Source organism: Haliotis asinina, chromosome 5 (genome assembly GCF_037392515.1).
Source record: "Haliotis asinina isolate JCU_RB_2024 chromosome 5, JCU_Hal_asi_v2, whole genome shotgun sequence".
NCBI lineage: Eukaryota > Metazoa > Mollusca > Gastropoda > Lepetellida > Haliotidae > Haliotis > Haliotis asinina.
Genome location: NC_090284.1, coordinates 72,937,567 through 72,962,484, shown reverse-complemented (window position 1 = coordinate 72,962,484; position 24,918 = coordinate 72,937,567). Strand labels below are relative to the sequence as shown.

Genomic DNA, 24,918 nt, shown 5'->3' with positions numbered 1-24,918 from the left:
CAGCAGTTATGGCTCTCCGTCAGCTATGGTGATCAGTGGCGCGGTACTCACCTGCCACACAACAAGCACTACTGGTGTTGCCCTACCGGATGGGGTCTACCCTTTTCCCGGGGGCGGTAACAGTAGTCTGAGAGGCCGTGGAGGCTGTCTCCAGTTTCAAGGATTCAAAGCCTTTGTTGGAGCAACCTCATTCGTCTCGCGCTCAGCCCTCAGTCCTTGCCTCTGCGTACTCCACCCAAGGAAACTGCTAAATGGGTGCAACCATTGTAGGCTCGTAAGGGCAAAGGTAAAGGCAGGGCAAGGGCAAGGCTGCGACATCCCTGCAGCCTTTTCTGAGGAAAGGGAAGTCGGCCCCGGCTTCCCAGTAATAAGTCCTGCGGAGCCCTTGTTGACCCAGAATCAAGCAGTCGGAGAAGTTGGTTTTCCTATGACGGTGTGTGCTATCAGTTTCTGGTGCTTCCCTTCGGCGTCGCTACGGCTTCGAGGGTGTCCAACAAACTTATGCTAATCCCAGCGCAAGTGGCCAGTTTACAGGGCAGGTGCTGCCACCCGTACCTGGACAATTGGCTCCTTCGGGCACTTGCCGCTCACTTGCGTCAAGATGCAACATTTGCGGTAATGAGTATTCTCACCAAGATGAGCTGGATTATCAATCTCAAGAAATCAGACCTAGTTCCCACACAGGGTCTGATCTTCTTAGGTGCACGGTTTGAAACAGCACGTGGCTTGGTCTCCCTGTCTCAGGACCGCTCTCCAAAGTTCAGGGAGTTGTTTCACAATTTCTCGAGTCCCCCTCGGCCTCGGCTCGGACTTTGCTCCAGTTGTTAGGCAACATGGTGGCGACAGTGGATATTGTTTGGAGGGCGTGTTTGAGGATGCGACCCATTCAGTACGCATTGGATCGGATGTGGTCTCACTCCCAGAGAGTCCCCTGGACACTCCCTCACTCAATCTCTCAATTCAGACAGACGCTTCCCTCACAGAGTTGGGGGTCGTAATGGGCGATCACTCAGACTTGGGGCAGTGGTCACAGAGCAAAACTCGCCTGCACATCAATGTACTAAATTTGAGAGCAGTCTGGTTAGTGTTGCAACACATTCGGGAGATGGTCTGCAACTGTGTGGTGCATCTAGAGATGGACAACCAGATGGCTATGACCTATATCCTGAAACAGGGCGGTACGGTGTCTCCATCCCTCCTACAGCAGGCATGGCAGTTTCCACTTGTGGTGTGACCAGTTTAATGTACGGGTGAATCCTGTTTATCTTCTGGGGGTGGACAGTGTTCGAACAGACAGGCTCTCTCGACGTGTCTGAGGATATTCGAGACTATCTCCCAGTTGTTCGGGTTGTTCCAGGTGGATCTGTTTGCCTCTGGGGGGACGAACCAGATTCCAGTGTTTTGTTTTCGTATACCGGAACCGAGAACCATCACCCGGGCCGCTTTCCAACTCGATTGGACAGGCAGGTTATTGTGGGCATTCCCACCTCTATCGCTGATTCCCAAGGTCCTCTCGCAGCTTGCCACCCATCCAGCTCGACTGCTTCTGCTCCTGGCACTGCTTTGGTTGTTTCAAAGCTGGTTTCCGGTAATTCTCAGGTTTCTGGCTCTGCCTCTTGTCCTATTACCCTTTCGACCAGACTTGCTATCCCAGAACGGAGCGCCGCACCCGAATCCCAGGATTCAGTGGGTGGCCTGGCCATTGTCAGGAATTGCCTCTAAGCAAGCGGAATTCAACAAATGTTCAATATGAGGATAGATGGACCGGTTATGTGCACTGGTGTGTCAGCAGAAGGATTCTTGATCCCTTTTCTTCAACTTTAGTTGAAGTATTGGAATTTTTACAGTCTAGGTCAGAGACTGGTTTAGCTTCATCTACTATCCGAGACTATTAAACAGCTATCTCTGCCTTTCATATTCCTATCGACGGTGCTCTCTTGGGGCAGCACCCTCTTGTGCAGTGATTTTTAGCAGGTGTGGATAGGATCCATCCGACTGTCCGGCGAATTAGCCCCTGTGGGACTTCTCAGTACACAATGTCAGCGGATCCTACTCTGACTGTTTTTCACAAAGACAGTCAGTATTACACTGCTGGATTCTTACCGCCCTAAGATCACAGGCGCTTTTCATGTTACAGTGCCTATCAAGCTACCTGCACTCCTGCATCCTCTCCTGTTTTCGGTACCTCTCTTCGGCGTGTTCACATGTTAAATGTCCGTAAAACTCTATTCTGCTGTAATGGCAGAGGGAAAGCGGGTCTGTCGGTGAACAAGCCAAACAGTTCTCATCAGTGGATAGAATCTTGACACCCTAGCTGAATGAGCTGTTGATCTCGCGACCTTGTTTCAATTTTTTCCTGGTAGTGGGTTCCAAAGAATCACTCTTGTTCATATTGGTGATGGGTATTTACTGGTGGTGGTATTTTTTCATCATAGCGTCGATATACACTATTGTTCACTGATATTCCCGGCACTGTTTTCACTGGTTTGGGTAATTTTCAGTGTAGAGAATGGGGCGTGGCCATACTTACCACCTTTTGGGTGGACTTGGTAATAGCATACGTCCGTCGCTTATGAGATCCTTGTTTGATTGGCTCTTGTTAGCCCGCCTGATCAGTCTAAGTAAACTTATCCTCAGTACTTTTCGTTTACACTCCACTATTGAGTCTAACAAAACCTTATGGGAGGTCGTGTCAGGTAACCTTTGAGATTGACCAATCAGAACACAGCTTACCAAATCCTGAAAGTGCACATTCGCACATACCTTTTGAACTTTTTATCTCGAAAAGGTCCGTACCCAAACGATTCCGAATGCTATTTAGCATATGCTCGCTTCCGGGTGATACACATGGTTGTACAGCCATGACAACGGTGAGTAAACAATCGCTGAAAATAGTGTTTTTGGTAATATTCAAGGATGTTATCTTGCGGATATATTAGCTAATGGTAACAATGTCAACAGAGACCCCAAAGCGTATATACTGCAGGTCAAATAACTGTGTTATATGCGGATTTATGTTTGTGGAGAGATCTGTGTCGGTGACCTGAATATTTTGAAAGTCCCTCCGATTAAATAGTAGCCATTATCTGATTGGTTAAATCTATTTAACCGTCTCACGTTTGATTGGACGGTCAATGGTCGCTCAAAGGTTACCTGACATGACCTTCTACCAGGTTTTGTTCGACTCAGTGGTGGAGTGTAATGAAATACACTGAGACTAAGTTTACTTAGACTGCCGCCTGATTGACATCAGCGGTCTTGGTGATTGGGTAAGTGTATTTCTCTATCTTTCGCAGCTTCAGCAGTGTATGAGAGTGTGTGAAGGGTACACGTTAGCAGACAAAATGCACCTCCCGACTTACGCTCGTTGGGAGTCTGTCTTATGCTATATATGTACCACAAGGAGGACTTCTGAAAAAGAATGATACAAACCTGTAGGGGTCATGAATTCTTTGCAGAATTTCCTCCTTGAGGTACCTCCCCACATTCTGTCTGACTCGTTCAGCATGAAAAGTGAGGTACGAGGTAGATGGCGAGAGTTACCTGCTCTTGGCTGTTTGGGGCACAGTAAAGGGCACTGCAGGGCTGGTCTCACAAGACAGAAATTGTTTTTTGTTTTGTCGTAGGCATTTTAAAATGGACATTTGAATGCAATATATGTACCCCAAGGAGGACATTCTTCAAAGAATTCATAACCTCTACAGTTTTGTATAAAGTTTTAAATTTGGTCCTTTTAAAGCTGGTTTTGAAGTATTTCTTTGTCTTACAGTGAGGGAAAGCAAATCTGTGATACAGGACCGCAGTTTCAACAATGGGGTAACCGATGAAATGCAGTCATCCAATAGTAGAGATACAGCAGCAAACCAGTGTGATGAAGAAACAACCTGTGATAAAGAGGATGTATGTTGTACCATGCCACCTGTACAGGTATGCGTTACATCTGTGGAGAGCTCCGAATCACATGTTAATAATCACCAACCTGGAAAATTTTCTCCAGTCGGTGTTGGTGACAAACTGTCAACTAAATCTGTGATAAGTTCTTGTGATAATTTGGACAGCTTGGGGTCTAGTGTAACATCAGAAGAAAATGACGGAATAATCAATTTTGTGACAGACTTGCTATCAGTCTCTTCAGTGACTGAAAAATCAGATGACACAGATACAAATGATGTCTCCGCTGAAGATATTTCGAAAAGGTTGGAACAAGACAAGCTGTCAGATGCGCAAGACACAAGGGAGATAACCAACACAACAAACAGGCCTTCATCCTTGGGAGTATCTGATAATTCATCTGTGCTGATGGGTGATGGTGAAAGCCCTGTATTTACCCAGGGTGAAAGTGTTCCATGGGTTACCATAGGGCCAAGCACAGGTGTATCAGGGACCATCTCAGTGAGGAGTACTCCATCAATTGACCAGGAAGTTATACCAATGTTTGAGATGACCCCTGCAATGCCGCGTTACAGCTGGGCTTGGCTGAATGGAATGGCTTGTGCTTTTGATGATCCTTCCAAAATAACTTGGCTTCAGAGTTACCAAGGTTGGTTCTACTAGTTGATATGTCAAATATCACATCAATATAGAACAGACATTATGGAGAACAACTTCTTTATTTCATGAATACAACATTCCGATACAGTTTCTTGTACTGAGGAAATCATGAACTAAATCAACCCCATTCCTGCATGACCATGGTATAAGAATCTGTATCAAAACGTCACGAAATGAGGTTGTTGTCCATAAAGTTCCTTATTGACATGTTAACTTCTAAAATGCCACTCAAACAAGGAACATCACATCATACTGTGTCTGGTCACAACCAGATCTATTTTTTAAATAAGATAACCCCTGAGTGAAGGTTTGAGGACAACAAAGATCAACTCACATAAACAACCTTTGGCCGCTCAGTGATGTGAAGGATGGATAGTTTTTTGTCAGCCAGTGGTAAGTTGGTTTTCTAAAAGGATTTAGGTACATTTTTGTACAACTTTAGTTTGGAAATTATAAATTTAATTAAATGAAACAGTCACAGATATTCATTTGATGGTATTCACCTTTGATTATTGTAGCCATAGTATTCTGAAACAACTATAATGAAACATGTCACAATTTAATTCTGGACTCACATAAGTCCAGAAAATCTCCGCACTGTGGCAACTCTCACACAAAGGATTTGGCAAAAATAAACATGCAGCTCTTATGTATATGTGTATAAACTTCTTTCGAAAACTCAAAATTCAAACTCGCTTGCCCAGATTAAAGTATCCATACTATTGATGTGTAATCTTTATATTGGGCTATGAGGAATACGTAATATATTCAAGATTGGTTTTGCATTTACTTTTCTAAGTAAAAAATCTCCCATGTTGGCCCATGGACGAGATTTTTTAAAATCGTTGTCAGTTAGCTTAGTCAAGTCACAATGAGATGAAATTTGTGTCATGATACTTATTAATATTTTTTCATTCATTTACAACCTCCATAACATTTATTCTGGACGAAATTTAACAGTTTTTTTTCCAAAAAATATTTTTTCATTTTTTCATACTGAGCACATATACATAACAGCTGCATGTTTACATCCCTTGTGAGAGAGTGGCCACAGTGCAGAGAGTTTCTGGACCTTTTGTGATGGTGTCTTCAGATCCGATGTAGAGAGGTATTGGAGTGAGGAACCTGACTTAATGAAGTTCGTGACGTTTTTCGGATTTATTAGCTTACGTAATGGTATTTATTAGTCAGATCAGTAACTATTCTACTGTTACCTGAGGGTGTCAGGGTGTTATACCCCTCTCCCTAGACAATCTGTATTTCCTCCACTCTTTGTAAGGGGATGATGTAGTCAGACGGTATACTCAAGGAAAAGTCCAGTATGGCGTTCGACTCCTCTTATTTTTGGAATGTTCACAAACAATGTCCTCAGATATTTCCTAGTTTCTGGTCTAAGCAGAACATTACTATACAATGTCCTGGAAGAACTTGTTGGTTTCTTGCACAACTTCTGATACTATAAGTTCATCTGAGCCATTCTCTCAATATACAGAGAGATCCATTCAAGTCAACAGTGCGGCCCAGAATCGCGCACCACTCACCGGACAACTAACAAAATAGAAGTCGTGACAATTTAGGCTCCTCCCCCCGAAATAATGTCCTACCTCATACAAAAATGACTCATACCCAATCTTAATAATTAGTTACTTTCATTAGTCCCTTTCCAACATTTTATTTGGTACCATCAAATTCTTCCAGTACAAAATATCATCATTAATTAACTTTAAGCCACCCATCATCCAAACACTGACATATCTGACAGAATATCAAATAGTATTTCAGACTGGTAGGCGCCAAAAGAGACTAAAAACAAATTATTTCGGAACCTCTGTGTGTCCCTCTTATTGACAAACTGACTGTTAAATGCCATCCACCTAATCATGTAGAATCACAACGTCCTAGTGTATGTAATTTCAGAGGAATTGCCAATCTTTTTAAAAATTGAAAAGTTGAACACATTTTAATCAGAACAGTGTTTTGCAGATTTTGTCATCTCTTTTTTTGGAATTTATTTCAACTGTATAAAGTGTTGCATCATACCCATCATAATGAGGTTGTTATCCATAACAATTCATTGTTTCAGCAGAAAGTGATGATGCAACACCCCAGGGGAACAAAACAAAAGTGAAGATATCAATGGCTTTGAGGGCTGACTTTCTCCAGAAACTTCACATGAGAAACACAAGAGAAGTAGAGAACTTCAAGTATATAGAAAGTGCAGTACAAAGGGTGAGGACAGCTTACCTAGATCTGTGTGTGACATGCACTGATTTGGTTTTATCTTCTAAACTACATAAGTAAACTCTGTAACTGTTTCCTCCAACAGATATAGCTAAAACTGATCTGGACTGAAACAATCATAATATTGCACAAGACTTCAACACCTGCTGTTTACTCACTATTATCCTGATCATTACCATGAAAGGATGAGCAGGTTGATAAACTGAGTGCTGTTTGCTTGCAGACGTCATGGCTGAAGAAGAGCAACATGAAGTGGTACATGTTTGGGAAGCGGCCGCAGTGGCAGGATTGTTCTGTTGAGTTGGAACAGGGTCATGGAGACAGTGAGGAAGGCTCCCTCACTATACATTACACCTTCAAGGGCAAACCCATGGTAGGAGGGGACGTGGGGTTGTTAACTGGGGATACAAAACTTAACCGTAACAAGTTGAAAACAATTAAGACACATTTTAATGAAGGAATGATTTTTAAGGGTAATGACAAGTCTGACTGCAGCTTCTTTATTCCATTTGGCAGACACTGTAACTTTGTAGTTAAATTCAGTCTTCACATGCTTGAGACATGGGTTCAGTGTCAGTTTTTGCAATGTGTAAAGTCAAGTGGTGTGCCTCCCAATGTGATATTTGATTCACTCGTATCTACTGTTGCTCCATGTTTATATCAGAACACCAGAGAAAAAGCTTGTTGTTTTCAACTGCAGCAAACTTAATACTTGGGATTAGAATTCATTTTCATGCAAAAAGTAGCTGTATAGCATTGGATGTATGTCCCTTGAAGTGCGCCTTCTTTGTGTCTGCCTAGTTTGTGAATTCTGAAATCAGTGGAGACCAGTAAATGTCTTTATGCCGTAATTTACTTGTGTCAAAAACAAGATAGGTCACCACATTAGTGATTACGACTTATTGTGGTGTGTGTATGGGAGGTAGAGAGTGGCTGTAGATATGGCAGTGCTGTCCCTGACTCCAATGTCCTGCGTGTCTCCTGCAGCACACCCAGGTCTGTCTCCAGGACATCGTGTGTGTGAAGCAAGTCAGTGACTACCATGAACGGACTACTGTCGTCATCCACACCACAGACACAGTGAAGTCCCTGCAGCCATGGCTCCTCAAACTTGCATCAGAGTCTGAGGTCGAGGACTGGGTAAGTGATGTATATTTGGGTAGGGTTACTGTGGCTACTCCTGCTGCTTCTGCTGCTGCTGCTGCTGCTGATGATGATGATGATGATGATGATGATGATGACTTTGGTGGTGGTGATGGTGGCATGTCTGTCATTGGTACCATATATTGTTTTGACTCTTAATATGTTTGTATTTAAAGGGAATAATTCAGAGATTTCAAACTAGTGATATCATAAAATATGAAATGTAAGGTAAGCAACTCTGCTCATTAAGTTGCATGATTTTAGAGCACTGGGTAGAGATATCAATAAGTGAATAATGATATCCTGGTTTGTTGACTGAAGAAAAGTCAATGTATAGAGTACCACCAACAGTTGCATGAGTCGTCCCCTTCAGGTGTCCTTGCTGTGTACCGTCAATGCTGTAAGGTGGAAACTGAATCAGCCTGTTCCTACTGGGTCAGTGTGGTCAACTACAATGAGGGGAGACATCTTTGTGCACCCACCAGACAAGGTGCATGTCAAAGGTCATGAGATGCATTGGATGCAGCAAGGTGGTCATTTGAAACTCCTGGAGACGTCAACATGTGGGATAACATGGGGCGTCGGATATGACCACACAGTGTGGACCTATAATGGTGGATTTGGTGGAGGAATCTTTAAAGGTTCGTTCCATCTGTCTTACATCTTTCCTAAAATATGTGGATATTTGTTTATTTAACTTCTTGGGTAAAGAATTGCTTGGTGCTTTTGGAGTTTTTGCATCATACAGTAGAAATGGGACCAATGCCAAATACATTCTGTTAGAAACATGTGAAGACCATTTCTGGTGTCTGCTGCTGTGATATTGCTGCAATATTGCTAAGTGTGGCATAAAAGTAAACTCACTCACTCATGTACGGGATACTCAGAAATAACTTAGAATTACCATCTCATCACAAAAATTGTGAGGTGAATAAATTTACAGATTTTGAAATCATATTCCCTTTATTGACATGTTGATGTATTTCCCTTAGCAGTAAACTGTAACCAGACTGTGAAGTATGTGTGTTTGTCTCTGTTGTACAGCAACGTCTCATTTGTCAAACCAAGTGTTCCTTCAGATGGATGTGAGAACTGTGTTGGTCTATGAGAACCAGAAATGGCTGCCTGTGTTTGGCTACTCAAATAGGTGAGTGTCTCCAACATCCTGAAAAATAAGTCTTAATAATATAAGTTGTTCATTGGTCACGAGGGGACCGTGTTTTGAGGTACCCTGGACTTTTGTTTATGTTCCCTGAGCCCGAAGGCTATTTCAACACGTGTATGTGGAAACAGTAACCCACATCGTGTTGAGTTATCGTAGTCTTAAAAATGAACTGAAGATCTACACTTGAATGAGAAGCTGCAAACAGTACACCATACAGGATCGGCACATTAGAGCAGAAACGCTGACCAACAGAAAGTGAACTTGATATAATTTATGGAATTGGAGTAATCACCCTAGATAAGCTCGTACAACAAACGTCTCTGTAGGTAAGTTGAATGTCAGAGATACAGTGCCAGTAGTCTCTTCATCCAGTGATGGTGATGAAAGGCAAGCTGGAAGGATGATCGCATGTCAGATGTTGAGATGATGAAGGACCCTGAGAAACCTTTGACGATCCCTGTCAGCCACTCCTCTTGTGTCCATTCCATGATATAATAAGAGCAGACATTTCTCCATGATGAAATATAGTGACAAGTTGGAGACAGCATACACAAGCCAACACGGCAAAGCGACAAAAAAGAGTATGAAAGGCACAGATCATCACACAATCATGTGAGCGTGGTGCACGGTTATAAAGATGACTGACAGGTGCTAATGTCAGGGTAAGGGTCAGAGGTCAGGTGGTCGAAGGCCAGCAAGATTTGATTCAACTTAACTCACATCATGTTTCCACACATGGCCATGGAGGAAGAGGAGAGCTGCATAACGTGAGATAGGATAAGTTTAAAAATATACAATTTACAGCTAAAATTTCCAAATATATCAACATTTATGGGATGACTGTTATTGTCAGTCATTCATGTGGATTGTTTGTAAATAGCCAATAACTTCTGCACTTACTTGGCTCAACTAGCCCAATTCTACTCCAGTGACATCATCAGTGTTGTTGGCATGTCCCAGATGTACTTACTCTGATGATGCAGAACTCATGGGCCTAATGAAAGGGTTTTCCTCATCCCTGTAACCTGTATAGTCCTGCCCTGTATCCTGTATTGCCTTGCCCTGTATCCTGTATAACCCTGCCCTGTATCCTGTATTGCCTTGCCTTGTATCCTGTATTGCCTTGCCCTGTATCCTGTATTGCTCTGCCCTGTATCCTGTATTGCCCTGCCCTGTATCCTGTATCTTGTATTGCCCTGCCCTGTATCCTGTATTGCCCTGCCCTGTATCCTGTATTGTCCTGCCCTGCAGTCTTAGTTACAATCAATCATAGGCCTCTACAATCAACTTTACAATCACCATTCATTTTATGATTTATGAACTAAAAATGTGATACTGCAACCACAGAAATATCATGTTTTATGAAAATATTGAAATACAAACAAATACATCAACAGATTTGGGTCTTGAGTTATTGACCTAATAATCATGAAATTAAGAGATAACACAAAATGAAATTTCCTTATGATCTATCACCAAAATGTACCATGATTTGGAAATGACTATCAGTTAAACATAGTTTGGCATCTGGTCGCTGTTATTTGGAGTAAAATCACAAATATATCCCACAAGCTTTATGATTTGTAAAGACGTGAAAGGGTGACTGTGGGAGTGTTGTAGAAAATTCATGACAGGGAAGTATGAAAACATTATTATTTCGTGTGTGTTGTATGTGTTGTTAAATGCTCATCAACAGTATGTTAATTACTTTATGCTATTTTGTTGATAATTATTTTTTCGTTTTGTGAAAGAATACTTGTATGATATTTAAAATGCATAGATTAAAACTGTTGTCCCTCATCAGATTCAATTTTAGATTTTAGAATTAGAAAAAAACATGATTTTGTAAGATCTCTAAAATCGTTTTGTGCAAGTGGGCCCTACCCTGAATCCTATTTTGTCCTGCCCTGTATCCTGCATTGTCCTTTCTGTTTCCTGTATTTCCCTGCCCTGTACCCTCTAATGTCCTGCGCTGTACCTGGTGCTGTACTGTCCATTACACTGTATTATCTTCCCTGTATCATGTTTTGTCCTCTCCTGTATCCTGTCTTGTCCTGCCCTGTACCCTGGATTCTGTATTGTTGTCTTGTCATTTACCCTGTGTTGTTCTGCCCTGTATCCTGTGTTGTCCTGCCCTGTATCCTGTGTTGTTCTGCCCTGTATCATGTGCTGTTCTGCCCTGTATCCTGTGTTGTCCTGCCCTGTATTCTGTGTTGTTCTGCCCTGTATCCTGTGTTGTTCTGCCCTGTATTGTTGACATTGTGGTGGTTGAATGTGACGCCAACATGCAGAAGTGAGTGTTTGTTACAGGGGTGTGGAAATGGTGGGCTACAGTTGGAGTGACAAGATGAGTCAGAGGTATGACAGCAAGGAGGAAGTGCAGCTCCCTTCATCACGATGGCAGTGGGTGAGTTGCCCATTACCATAGCAATAGTGTAGACACAGTGACACTTGGCAAGTGTATTCTGGTCTATAACCATTGCAACAGTCTAGGCATGATACAGTTATGGAGCTAGTCTGTGGAAAAAGGAATGATTTTCATGTGATCCATAGAAATGTCAATTTCCTGTTATTTATAGGGGTTGGGAGTTAAGTCATGGTGAAATGTTGAATATAGTAGTTAGCACTTGCCCTGTTTACACTGAGCCTGAGATACATGTCAGAAAGATTTGTGAATAGAGTGGTCAGGCTCTATAACATTGTGTCAGAATTTACAAATATCACATGTAGGTAGAATATTATGGTGTTAAACAACACACAGATTAACAGCCCAGTAATGTATGACTGGTGTACAGGTGAGTGACTGGCGGCTGGACTATGAAGTGGACGGGGGCACGGACAACAATGGATGGCAACATGCATCCAGCTTCCAGAGGTGCGTTCACTGTTTCCTGCTTTCACATTGTGTGTGTTTGTCACTGTGTCACATCACGTGTGTTTGTCACTCTTTTCTTCCAGTCATATGTGTTCACTGCTTACTGTCACATTGTGTGTTTACTGTCACATATGTTCACTGTCATATTGTGTATCCTCGGTTTACTCTCACATGTTTGGTTCACTGTTAACTGTCATTTGGTTGGTTCGCCATTAAGTCTGACTTGTGTTTACTGTTTACTGTCACATGTGTTCACTGTTCATTATTTTCAATCCAAACCAGGGATAGAGACACAGTGGTAACAGCATCGACTCATTACACTTGTGGTGTAGGTTTGATTCACTACATGGGTATATTGCATAGAACCCTCTCCATTCTTGTCCCAGTCAGGAAACTCTGAGAATATCGTAAGACCATGCTGTCGCCCTTCCAATCACGAGAGACATTTCTGGTGTCACCAGACGTGATATTAGAGCTTTGCTAAAAGCTTCATAAAACCCAACTCACTCAACAATCAACATTCAAGATGGTTGCTCTTGTTGATTTTATTTAATGAACCATTTATTTAATTTGGTACCTTACGTAAATGCCTTGCTGCAAAGATGAAAGTTGTTGAGAACAATTAAAATTCCAGGCCATTCCACCAAGGTCGGGGAATGAGGGACGGTGTTCGAAGAAGGAAATGGATGAGGTAAGGGCAGACAGATACGGTACTTCATATTGTTTAGGTAAGTTAATGATTTGAGAGTCAGATAGTTCAACTATTTCTAGACAAGTAATTACATCAATTTGTACATGTGAAATGATATGTATTGATAAAGGCCATTCTTGTAAGGTAACAATGAATGTATGTAGAATTCTGTAAGTTTCAATCTGTTTATTGGTGTTTGAGATTTTGTCGCTAAGGAAACTAGCTTTGTTTATTTAGTCATTGGTATTTGTTATTGAAATTGACTTTCAGTTGCTTCCCTTATCAATGTCAGGATCTGCTGGACATAAATGCCAGTCCTTTTTTTAGCATTTTACCAGAAATCAAGGGTTTTTGCAAAATTCTAATCTTCTTCATCACTTTTTCATGTGAAAAATGATGATTAACAGTAACAGTATTCCTGGTTGGGGTACTTTCCCTGCAACTAATCATCATAGAGGGTGACTAATTGGAGGGGTTAGTCTTTGTTGATTGCATGCTATGTTGTGGATCATTGATGGTTGAACAAGGCTACTATCAGACACCAACTGAGCTCATCAAGGCAGCTGAAGCTGTGCTGACTTACTTTCGTTTTGATTGCAGGAAATGTAGGCTTGAGACTGTTGGGCCATGGATGTCATGTGACTCGGTGCCGCTGATGGACGTGTCTGTCCAGGTAGACCCAGTCACCTCAACAGATGAGCCTGTTGTTCTGTGGGCAGTTGGCACCAATGGAAATGTGTTGTCCAGGCTAGGGGTTACAATGGAAAATCCACAGGTATGTAACTTGTTTAAGATTGACTTAATAGTAATATGATAACAAGGTTAATACTTTTATATCACCTGTTCCAGCTTATTGCTCAAATGTGCTTAGGGGAGGCTATATTGAACAAGATGGTTCAGAAGTGCCCCTAGCCTAATGGTGTGAAGACATTATCTCATCACGTCAAAGTCCTGGATTTTATTTCTTTTACTTTGTTCCTCTGGTGTTCAGGGAGACAGCTGGATCCACATAGCGACTGACCAGCCGTTTGAAGCAGTGTCTGTAGGAGGAACACACAGGGTGTGGGCCCTGGCACGAGACGGATCAGCCTGGTACAGGCCAGGGGTCACACAGTACAACATATCAGGTAGGTACCCAGATAACTACCTCCAAGTGAATGTTCTGATATTGCTGGAATATTGCTAAAAGCGAGATAAAACCATTGTCACTCACTCACTACCTCCAAGTAAAACCTCAGCATACAACTTTGAAAATGGTGGAATAATTGTACAACATGAGGTCTGTTGTAAATCCTATAAAATATATTGGTGTTTGGTTCTGTGGCCTTGAAACTAACATGTTTTGAATGGAGCAAGTGGGTTTTTTGTGGGGAATCTGTGTACACTAACATGTAAACATATGTGCACAAAACTTTGACATAAAGCATCATCACTTAATAATGTCAGTGGCAACAAAAAGGACTTTTAACCTCAGAGTCTACTGCAGTTGGGTGATAGTGATTAGATTTGAAAAACTGGTAATGAAGTGCAGTGGTCTGTGACGTTTCAAACAGTCCAGTGAAGCATCTCATAGGGTTGCTTTGTTGTTATGGATTACTAAAGGATGTTGATAGCCTGCACTTTGCGTGTGAAGTGTGGGGTCTCTGTCTTATGTTGAAAGGGCTCCTTAATCAGCTGCTGACTTCATGCCAGTCTACTTGAACGAGTACATATAATTCCTCTTGGAGGTGTTTATATTTGTCAGTTTGATAAAGTATATGTTTGGCCTCTAGAGACACTTGTAGCTTTGGAAAAGAATTGATCTTCAGTAACCCATACTTGTCATAAGAGGTGACTAAAAGGCTTGAAGGGTCATGCTTGCTGACTTGGTTCACACATGTCGTCATACCCCAATTGTGTAGATGGATGCTCATGCTGTTGATCGCTGGGTTGTATGGTTCTGACTCTGTTATTTACAGACTGTCGCCATATACATGGAATATTGCTGAGTGCTAACTCACTCGCTCACTGTCAGCTGTATCTTTAAAGTGCTCACAGTAACCATTTGTCATCTATTTCTCTACTATCCATGTATCATTGTGTCATTCCCTTGCTGCAGGCACCTGTTGGCTGCAGGTGGTGCCCCCTCCCCCTTCTGGCTGCCTGCTGAGACACATCTCTGTGGGTGCAACCGCTGTCTGGGCCGTCGACACACGAGGTACGAGGTTTGACAGCACTGGCAGAATGTCTCTGATTATATCAAGTCATGTTTTTCCAGTAGTGTGATTCTTTGTTAAACATCAGTATCACTTTATTTTGTTGTTACAAAAGTGAAACAAATAGGCCTGTATTTGAAAACTAAGAACTCAGTTTCATCTGGACCTTCAAAGATGGATCTTTGTCGCCCTTAACTACATTTTAGTGAAAACTCAGCATACTGTCAGACCTACAGAATTGACAACCATCTTGTTTTGAATAATGGTTTCTCTCGATGGCAACAAAATATATCATTAACTGTATTAGACATATTTTTCTGAATTTGGGTAAAAACATGTATGACTTTTTTGTATATTTTTCTTTTGATGTCAAAAGTGAGGAGGGACTAGTTACTTTATATTTCTTACAAAATACACCCTAAAATGACCCACAACTCAGGTTGTTATTACAATGGTGGTGTCTGCTTCTTTAGAAAGATACTATTCATTGGCATGGAAAAGGACTCATGTACTCGACTGAGAGTGGCATATAGATGCCTCAGAAAACTGTCCAGCTTTGTTTGGCTTACATTTATTAATCAGAGAATGAAAATTAGTTCCTACGTACTTTATGTTCCTGACCCTTTGTAGATGTTTTGAAATTGAGGTCGAGGACACAGAGACTATAGAATGCACTGGTACAGGACTATACAGATAACGTGGTTTGTGTCTTGTTTCAGGTAACCTGTGGTTCCGACATGACATTACAGGAACATTCCCTGAGGGCACCCGGTGGGGATATGTGTGTAACAGTGTCAGATCTGTGTCAGCTGGACCTCAGGACCAGGTACGACATCTTCCTCTTTCATGTGTTTCATCAATACAGCACCACAAAAATACCATCACAGCTACTGACTGATGTTGTCAGACTCAGATCCATTCAGGTTGTTGATTTTGAAAAAAGTTTTATTCATTTAGCTCAAATCAAGTTTGTTTGGCATCAGATTAATGTGATAATCTGCATGTTGCAATACACTACATGCACTATCATGAAATCCGTGACATGATATGCCATTTGAGGTCCCAGTAGTGCTTTCAAAACATTTTATGGAAGACATGTGGAAGATGTTTTTTGAAGCATCAAAACTGATGTCCAATGTAGTTCTCTAATCTGCCATGAACCTCATGTTCCTGTGTTCTACTGTGTGCCAAGCATTCATTTGTGATGAGTGCCACCATCAGGTCAGGATATGGTTGTTACAAAACCCTGGCTTCATCACCATTTGGTAATGATATGTATACCCATTCATGACATGTAGTCCAAATTGTACTGGCTCCAATTTCTCGAAACAAACTTAAGTTTTCACTCAAGTCTCAAACTCATTTTGACAATTTGAAACAGCTGAATTTTTTGCTCAAGGTGAATGTTTTTAAATAAAAAAGTCCAAACAACTAAAGAAATCTGTCCACCAAACTCAGCTTGTCTACCATGTTTGCGTTTGATACCTGTTTCCATTCATTCTGGAAAATACATGTTTCTGCGTTTTCTCAGATTTGAGCAAAACCTGAACTTAAGTCAAAACTCAGATTTAAATTTGTGTCAAGAAATCGGCCCTGGACTCTTTAGAATATAGAAACAGTTTTATCATTTATAATTAGGAGCACCATCAAAGCATAGTGGGAGTGATTGCTGCCTGTAACCCAGTTTTGTTTATCCTTCTATGACTAAGAATATATGGGTTATTTTATAAAAACGTACGCTTCTTTATTTTGGGGGAGGGAAGTAGAAATATTTGTAAAGAGATTCAGATGTCAGGACCTAACCTCAGTCCTAACATTTCAAGAGGGGGTTACGGACAGAACTCTTACCACATAATACATCATACACCATGTTTATGTTGGAGTGATCTGTCCCCTTTGACCCAGCAAAATACAACACAGACAAGTCTTAAAATATACAATAATATATTGAGCAAACAATGAGCAAGTTACAATGAATCACAATACAGATTTCTGGCACAGAGCGGTTGAGTCACAAATCTATGGTAATGGGTCACAAATATCAAACATTAACTCACCAGAATCTTGACATTTACAGTGAGAGCAGAAATACTAAGTGGAGCTTGTTTCCAATGAGAACGGTCAGGCACGAAGTGTCAATCTTGAATGTAGATGATGTTGTTGACAGACAGACGTTGATAGGCCAAGGCACACAACTCCAGTATAATACTTAATGTAAGTCTGTGTGTGCCCATCAACACAACCAGCCTTTATATATACTGACACAGTGTAAGGAACATTCAAAGTGTGACTGTATTGGACGTGTGGCTTCACTTTCGATAGCCAGAAGTCAACAAGATAAACAACCGATAAAACTCTTGAGTGTTATCAGAAAAGGCTTACCGCTAATGTATTATATCCATTGAACATACATGATGCAAACTGTGACTCATAATAACTATCACCTAATCAATGATTATGGGAATAACAAAAAACACACTGTCATAGTATCTGTGATTTGTAATGTCAGTGTCCTGAGACTGTGTGTCAGTTTGTTGATTTCTGATGCCATGCGTAGGTGTGGATCATTGCTGACAGTAACTTCATGAAGAACAAGAGAGGTCCTGGTGTAATATATCGACGTGTTGGTATCAGTGATACCTGTCCGACAGGGACCAGCTGGGAGATAGTGATCGGGGTATGTTTCTGTATGTGTCTTGTGTCCATGTATTATGTACATATGTCATATCTTCTATTTACATATAAACGTAAGTAACATACGTTGTATTTGGGATTACATTTTCTCAGAAAAGTACAGGTTCTAGTACTATTGTGAGTTCTATCCAGAATTTGAACCCACACTCTCAGAGTCAGGCACCTAATCACAGCACTCAAAATCTGATGCCTACCCCACTCAGTCTCCTCATTTTCCACAAGAATGGAACACTGACAACTGGCAGTCAAGACTGTATGAATCCCTGACTCTTGACGGTGTTGGTTTGAATCCCAAATGGGACTCAATTCAGAATCTGTACTTTGCTGAGAAAATATGCTCCCAAATATAGCACATATAACCGACTACCCACTTGCAGGTGTAAAGACTGGAACCATTGCAACTGTATTTCTTGACTTCAGAGTGGCTGGGAGTATGTGTCTGTCCGAGGGCAGCTGGAACCAGGGGAGGAAGCAGCAGACCTTCCCATTAAGGAGCCTTTGTAAGACCTGGTTAGAGTGACCACTGCACTCTGTGCAACTCTAGGGAATGGCATATACTCATGGAAATAAGTTAGGGAACTAACACCATACATGAATCATATTGTGTCATGTTTAGTTTAACTGCTTCATATTTCAGCTGTCTGCTCAGAAAAAAGAAAATGTGAAAGATGTTTGAAGTTTGTACAAAATCTGTATTGATCTCAGGGTTTAGGCATCAAAAATATGTTTTACTCTATGTATGTACCTTATTTCTTTTCTTCAATATATATATATGTATATGTATACATAGACCACTATCGCTGTTCGTGTGTATTATGGGTACATATGTGCAAATACCATGGACCAAAATCATGAATCAGTCAAACTGCATCTTCTGAATGAATGTTTTTCAAAGATCTGCAGTAAACAATGTTTGTAGGGAACACATTGCATAATTTATTAATGGATACAATGAATGGATTTGTGGTAACAGCCATATCTGTATATTTTATCATATAACATTAATGGATACAGTTAACACACTTTCACAAACTGGTTGATATTTGGAATTGGTTGATAGTCCCATGTGTAGTCTGTCAACTACAATGTTTATTTTGATAGTGCACATTGTTGCTATTTATTGAGTCACACAACTTGATCAAAGATGTCTGTCAGTCAAACTATTTATCATGAACTATTATTATACAATGGTTGATGCACAATCTACAATCAATAGTTGCTGAACTATGGTTTCAACAATCTACAATCGATAGTCCCTGTGAATTTTCTATAGCTGTAGTTTAATGTGTATACAAAATGTGTTGTACAACTCAGTCTTCCATGTACTTGAGTAAGACTGTTAAGAATGTATTTTGTTTGGGACAATTAAGACAGGGGAGGTTGAAGTTCTCATTTACATATACTTACACACATCAAATATCATGAATATACAGGAAACTTTAGACAAGTTTCACCTGTGCCAGCATATGGTTACTTGCTAAATTAATGCACAGTTTGAGTACTAGAATTCCCTACAACATCCTGAATTATACACATCCAGTGACGTCACTCTTAGGGAATGCTTTTTATCGTAATATCCCTCAAATCTGATACAATCTTGCTTCCACAAGCAATTTTCTTAATAATGTCCCTCTGCCCTGGGCATTATCTTAATAAGGTCACTCTGCCCCCAGAATTCTCTTAATAATCTCCCTCTGCTCCAGGCATTATCTTAATAACATCCTTATGGCCCAGAACATTAAAATTGCTGGAACAGGACACAATGTATTGCTTGAGGAAGAGAAATTGTACTTGAATACTGGACCAGTAGTTGCAGCCCTAACAGTGAAAATACAAACATGTTTTGAACCTTTATTACAGACTGAAGGTGGTACATTTTCGCGATGGTCACATTTTCATGTAATGTTGAAATTGAAAACAATAGGACAGTCTGAAGCTTTCACATTTCCTGCCTTCTCAGACGACTTGTTTGTAGCAGTTTCCCATGTCTGGTTCTTGCTTGTGGCCGACAATACTTGAAGCAACCTGGTGTTGTTCATTCAATGCTCTTTTGTAGCGGTGTGCCACCTCAGTTCAGTTTCCTGAAAGAATAAAGATCAGCACTTATAACAACCTACAGAACAAATTCAGAATAAATATATTGGAACGATCTTATATCGCTTTAAATTCAAGATGTATGTACCACTTGTTTAAGTTAGGTGTGTTGCTGTTCTTGAAATCTTGATAGTGAATGATAGTATATATGTCCACGTTTAGAAACATACTATTAGGTAACTACTGTACCTGTTATTTCACAAATCATCTGCTCATCTGCATTTGCCCAATACAACCAGGTGATGGCAATTGCTCTTGGTGAGTGGTTTGTTTTGCCAGGAATCCCACAACTTGTACACATCTTGATTCTAGTGCTCAGAGTGTTTTGACCAACTGCCTTGTCCAGGAAATATGCACCATCCTTGGGAGTGAGTCTTGGTGTACAGTAGAAATGTACTGTCCCCTTGTGTCTATAGAAGCTCTAAATGAACCTAGGGAATGTACAACAGTCATACATATGTCACCTTGAAAATAGCAATACTCATATAACAAATAAACATTCCTTGTTTAGCAAAGATAGAAATCATTTCGCTTTAATCACTAGTCTGTTGGAAACTATACGTAAAGCAATAAATTCATACTTTTTTATAGGTTTTGTTTACTGAATGTGGTTAAACATTTTACAGTAAAAACGTACCTGCCTGTTTTACTCAAAAAAAGATTTTCCGAGATCCTCTAGCTTCTGCATTCCTCCTGTCACAGTTTAAACACACCAGCACATCGGCTTCTTCTACTTTCTCATCATATTTTGACTGTGCCTTTGCTGTCCATACTAAAACTGACATGCATGCTTCAAAGTAGCACTGCATGGAGATCCTGTATCATGTGTCATACATGCCCAGCTGCGTGTGTATGATGTGTTTCACAACCCCCAGTTAATTTTTTAATTAAAATCTCATTTTCCTGCTGCAACTGGACGTTTAAAAGTTTGATATAACATCACCCATGAGCAGTATTGAAATAATTTTGATTTGAAAGATATTAAAACTGTGTGTGTTAATTGAAATGTCCAGGTTCATGTCACTGATGGGGTTTTGCACATCATGGAATTTCACATTTCTAGTACTTGTCAGTGTCGATGTTTGGGGATTAACCTTCAAGATGTGATCATTTTACACATCTTTCAAAGGCTAGTGGGATTTTTTCCCAAATTTTGAGACAGTGGCAGAGTTGTGTGCAATTACAATACTAAAGGACCATTCATAGTTCATAATTCATGGCTAGGTGTGATGATGATTTTTATGGAGAAGCAGTACATATGATGAGAAATTTTGGGTTCACACCCAAAAATTACACATTTTTACCACACAGATGAATCAAAGCTGTACTAAAAGTTGGGATTTCTGACGTTAGATCCTTGAGTGAATTTTAGTCCAGTCTTGCTTAAAGTGAAGCAGTGGAGGTGAATGGTACAACAGTATGTATATTTATGTAATGGAGACATACTACTGTGGATGATTAAGGATGTATGTTTATATCTGCTTAGGTCATGACGACATTTCACTTTCCTTGTCTGCTCAGTGTTGTAGTTGATGTGACCGTTTGATATTCTGCTACTTGCTTGTGTTACACTGTCCAACTGTCTGATGCTAGATAATTGTAATGAGCTCATTGCTACAGCACCCAGGATACATGACACAGGTAGTGGTAGTGGAAGCAATGGCACTTCCTGTTTAACTTGGTGAAACTGTATGTCATGCCTAATGTATATCTCCAGTTACACCCACTGTTAATGTATGTTGTTTTCTTGACAACACTTGTGTCATAGCACTGAAGCTTTCCCCCTCCCCCTCCTCCTCCTCCCCCTGATCCACCACCACCACACACACACACACTCTGTAGTAGCTTACTCAATGAATGAGGAGCTTGATGTTGTGTGTGCCAGTTTGTATGTCTTCACCAATGTCATCGCTCATCTGTAGATATTATTGTGGTTTATGATGAATTATGTGTTATCTAAACTGTATCTAGCCTGTCATCTGTTTTACTGTTCAGTTGATTTGTACACCGACTTAGTGTTTGTAATGATACCGGGTACTACTAGACAATGATAAGTACTGATTTATCAAGATTTCGTAGTCCCTGTGATACACTTGGCCTTCCAAAGCGATTACATTCCATTTCCACGTGGGTCACTTTGCTGACATGTGACACGCAGAAAACTGACACATGTATTACCAATGTGGCTACCAACATATTTTATTCATGTCAGTGAACAGTTTCATTTAGTCCCTGATATTACTGTTAAATGTAGTATCTGTTTGTGATGTGTTGAAAGACTGCACTCAGTATATATCAGCGGTGAATGAATTTGTATACGTTTGGGGTTAAATGATGCAAGTAATAATTTTGACCCAATATGGAACACAGAATTTTACATAAATATTGCATGAAGAACATATTGCGTTTTACCCATAATACCTTCAATCCTTTGTTTCTGTGCAGTACTTTCAGTGGAATGTTTCACAATTAAGCACATGATAGTTGGTGCTTTGTTTCAAACAGTGTGTTTTATCGTTTCTTACCTTTATGAATCAAAGATAAGGAATTTAGATATACATATACCAGATTTATGAAACAAATAAGTTGTATTGGTATGGGAATTCTTTCAAATCTCATGCTCATCACTCACTGTACTTATTTTAAGCTATGTTGTTGACATTTTAATCAGTATGTATATATTTTCTGTGCTTTCCCTGTCTATTGTCCATATGATATATCAAAGTGCAAGATTTGTCAAATTTTATCAGACTTTAATGCCAGTTTGCCATAATATATTTTAGTTGATCTTTTTGCAATTAGTACTTTTATACATTCTGTTACAAGGAAATGTTGCCACTGCAGACAAATAAAATGGTTTTTGACATGTCTTTTGCTGCTTCATGTTATTGTGGATGGAACACATCAAGTACAGATAAGACACACTACAGTAGTGGATCCCAACTTACCTTCGAATGCAGGCATACTCTGTCATCTATCAAACCTGGACAGTGTAGGCTGTGAGGGCCATGTGATCGTCTTTCCACAGAGATTCATGGACAGTGACTAAATTGCAATACTCTGATTACACTGTGACTTCACAGATAGACTGGGATACTCTGAGAACACTGTGACTTCACAGATAGAATTTAGCACTGATATCATTTCTTCAGTTCTGTATTTGACGATTTTAGTAGTCACAAGTTTCAAAAACACAGATAAACCTGCTATGCGCATGTATGCGCCCTTGTATAGTTTCATCCCTTTCCACAAATGAATATTTCACCGAAGTCCAGCAGCAATGTAGTGTCAGAGAAAGTGAGGACGTAGGTCAGAGAACCGTCGACCCGTCAGAAGGAAATCGCTGGGGTATAATCACAAAACTGTCAGTCTCCAGATGACGTAATTATGGAGTTGTTATAATCCACTGCCAGAAATGGGACATACAGAAAGCACACTTCCAGAATAGGGACAACTACCATCACGGTCTACTCCCATTTGTGAGAACTCCCAGTTGTGAGACAGCAGAGTAGGTAAATAACAAAGAAGACACACCATACTCCCCTATCTGAAAGAATGGGTTAACTGTTGCTAATTAGGGTGTAGCTATGTAGCTGAACCTTGTGAACAGAACAGAACACACATTTTGTTAAACCAAATCACATATAGTGACACAGAGAACACACAGCATATTGATACATATTAAAATGTAAGGGTGTTCACAGGACGCCGTTTACAGAAATATTTGGAAAGAAACTGATCTATTGGCATTTAGTGTTGGACAGTAAAATATGTGGAGTTCATCACAGACAGATGATGTATAAGTCTGGTGAATTCTTTCACATATTCTAATGTCATAACAACATCCTGTTTCAATGGACAACCAGTGGTTTGAAGTTCTAAATTTAGTTAACCAGGGCCCATACCAATAATGTGATAGTAACAAATAAGGTTCTAAAAATGCAAATGAAATGATACGCTTGACACTTGATAACAACAGATAATTAAAATCAGCATTTGAAGAATATAAATTGTGCATAACATTATGAAAATAGTATTCAACTTGCCATTACAACATAAGAGTTTAGTCAACTTTAATATAATTCTTACGTTTACGGATATGCTGATGGGGTATCTACCTCATTCGCCATAAGTCATACAATATGATTGGTTTTCAAATATAAATATATTTATTAACCATTGACTGCTCCTTTCGATCACTATTATATGGCAGGTTTAGCAAGTACTGATGTTGGCCTGTTCGCTCGATATCTTTGATAATCTATTTCATTATACCTTTATCTATTGATGTTCTTTATTGAAAACAATAGACGTTCTTTATCAATAAATGTCTTCTGCGTTAAATATATTTATCAATGAACTATGCCTCTTGTAGGCTTTCTTCAGCAACTGGGCTGTTTCCACTGTCATTGTAGAGATGTGGAAGCACCACCTGTGTGCGCTCAACCATTAATTAATGTGTCTCACAACTGGGAGTTCTCACAAGTGGGAGGGCACCACCATCACTAAGTGGGACTAACTGGTCTGTGTGATAATGCGATTATGTTAATTAATCCATTGCTACCTACCTGATCAATTGCTAGTTGGACAGGTTAATACTAACGGGATTTTGCTTATCTAATGATTAAGACCACAGTGTGTGTTTGTCCTTGGGCGCTTACTTTTTGGACAGGATAGGGTGTATATGGTACACCTGGAGACAAGCGGGGTGTCCATGAAGAACCGTGGTTCTTTTAATTGCTTGTGTCTCTCATGCTAAGATATCACTGATTGATTAAGTTAAACCATTTAATTAGCCTACTCAGGTCCATTTAGTACTTTATTGTCAATCAATGTAAGCGATGTGAACAGCAATCTGCCAAAGAGGGGACTCACGGAAATCGCACTGTCAGAAATTGGACAACTCCATGTGTGATACTCTCACTGCCGTAAATGGGACTAAATCATCGCAGGGTTTATTCATACTTTGTCATGAGCAACACTAAATTTAGGTTCCACATAAAAGAATTTTACAGTAATTCACGACCCATTCGAACCACAACAAAATTCAAAGTGAACTGTTGTGAATATACTCAATGCTTGAGTGAACTTCAAAAGAGAGTCAGTGCAAACAATCTGCTTCGTCCCTGAACGTGAACGGTTGAATCCAGTAGCGTTGACTCACGTAAAGAAATTGATCGTAACTCGTTCCTGCATGTGGAAATATCTGTCTGTTCAAGTGAATCAGGTCAACAGAAATGTACACAGACTCAGGTTCTATTAATACATG

At 40.3% G+C, this 24,918-nt stretch overlaps 1 protein-coding gene across 2 annotated transcripts in view; it reads left to right on the top strand.

The window, feature by feature from the left end:
- Window positions 1-18,215, top strand: part of LOC137285230 (tectonin beta-propeller repeat-containing protein 1-like) — a 31,683-nt gene extending 13,468 nt beyond the window's left edge. The window contains exons 10-24 of one of the 2 annotated variants that reach the window (XM_067817526.1): window positions 3,770-4,540; window positions 6,638-6,780; window positions 7,016-7,165; window positions 7,780-7,932; window positions 8,309-8,576; window positions 8,980-9,082; window positions 11,411-11,507; window positions 11,896-11,975; window positions 12,610-12,666; window positions 13,267-13,441; window positions 13,658-13,793; window positions 14,765-14,863; window positions 15,581-15,687; window positions 17,419-17,538; window positions 17,976-18,215. In XM_067817526.1, the coding sequence (XP_067673627.1) occupies window positions 3,770-4,540; window positions 6,638-6,780; window positions 7,016-7,165; window positions 7,780-7,932; window positions 8,309-8,576; window positions 8,980-9,082; window positions 11,411-11,507; window positions 11,896-11,975; window positions 12,610-12,666; window positions 13,267-13,441; window positions 13,658-13,793; window positions 14,765-14,863; window positions 15,581-15,687; window positions 17,419-17,538; window positions 17,976-18,059 (2,543 nt within the window). In that variant the 3' untranslated portion in view covers window positions 18,060-18,215. Of the gene's footprint in view, window positions 1-3,769; window positions 4,541-6,634; window positions 6,781-7,015; window positions 7,166-7,779; window positions 7,933-8,308; window positions 8,577-8,979; window positions 9,083-11,410; window positions 11,508-11,895; window positions 11,976-12,609; window positions 12,667-13,266; window positions 13,442-13,657; window positions 13,794-14,764; window positions 14,864-15,580; window positions 15,688-17,418; window positions 17,539-17,975 lie in introns of both variants that reach the window. The other variant, XM_067817525.1, reaches the window with a different exon arrangement.
- The last annotated feature ends 6,703 nt before the right edge of the window (window positions 18,216-24,918 follow it).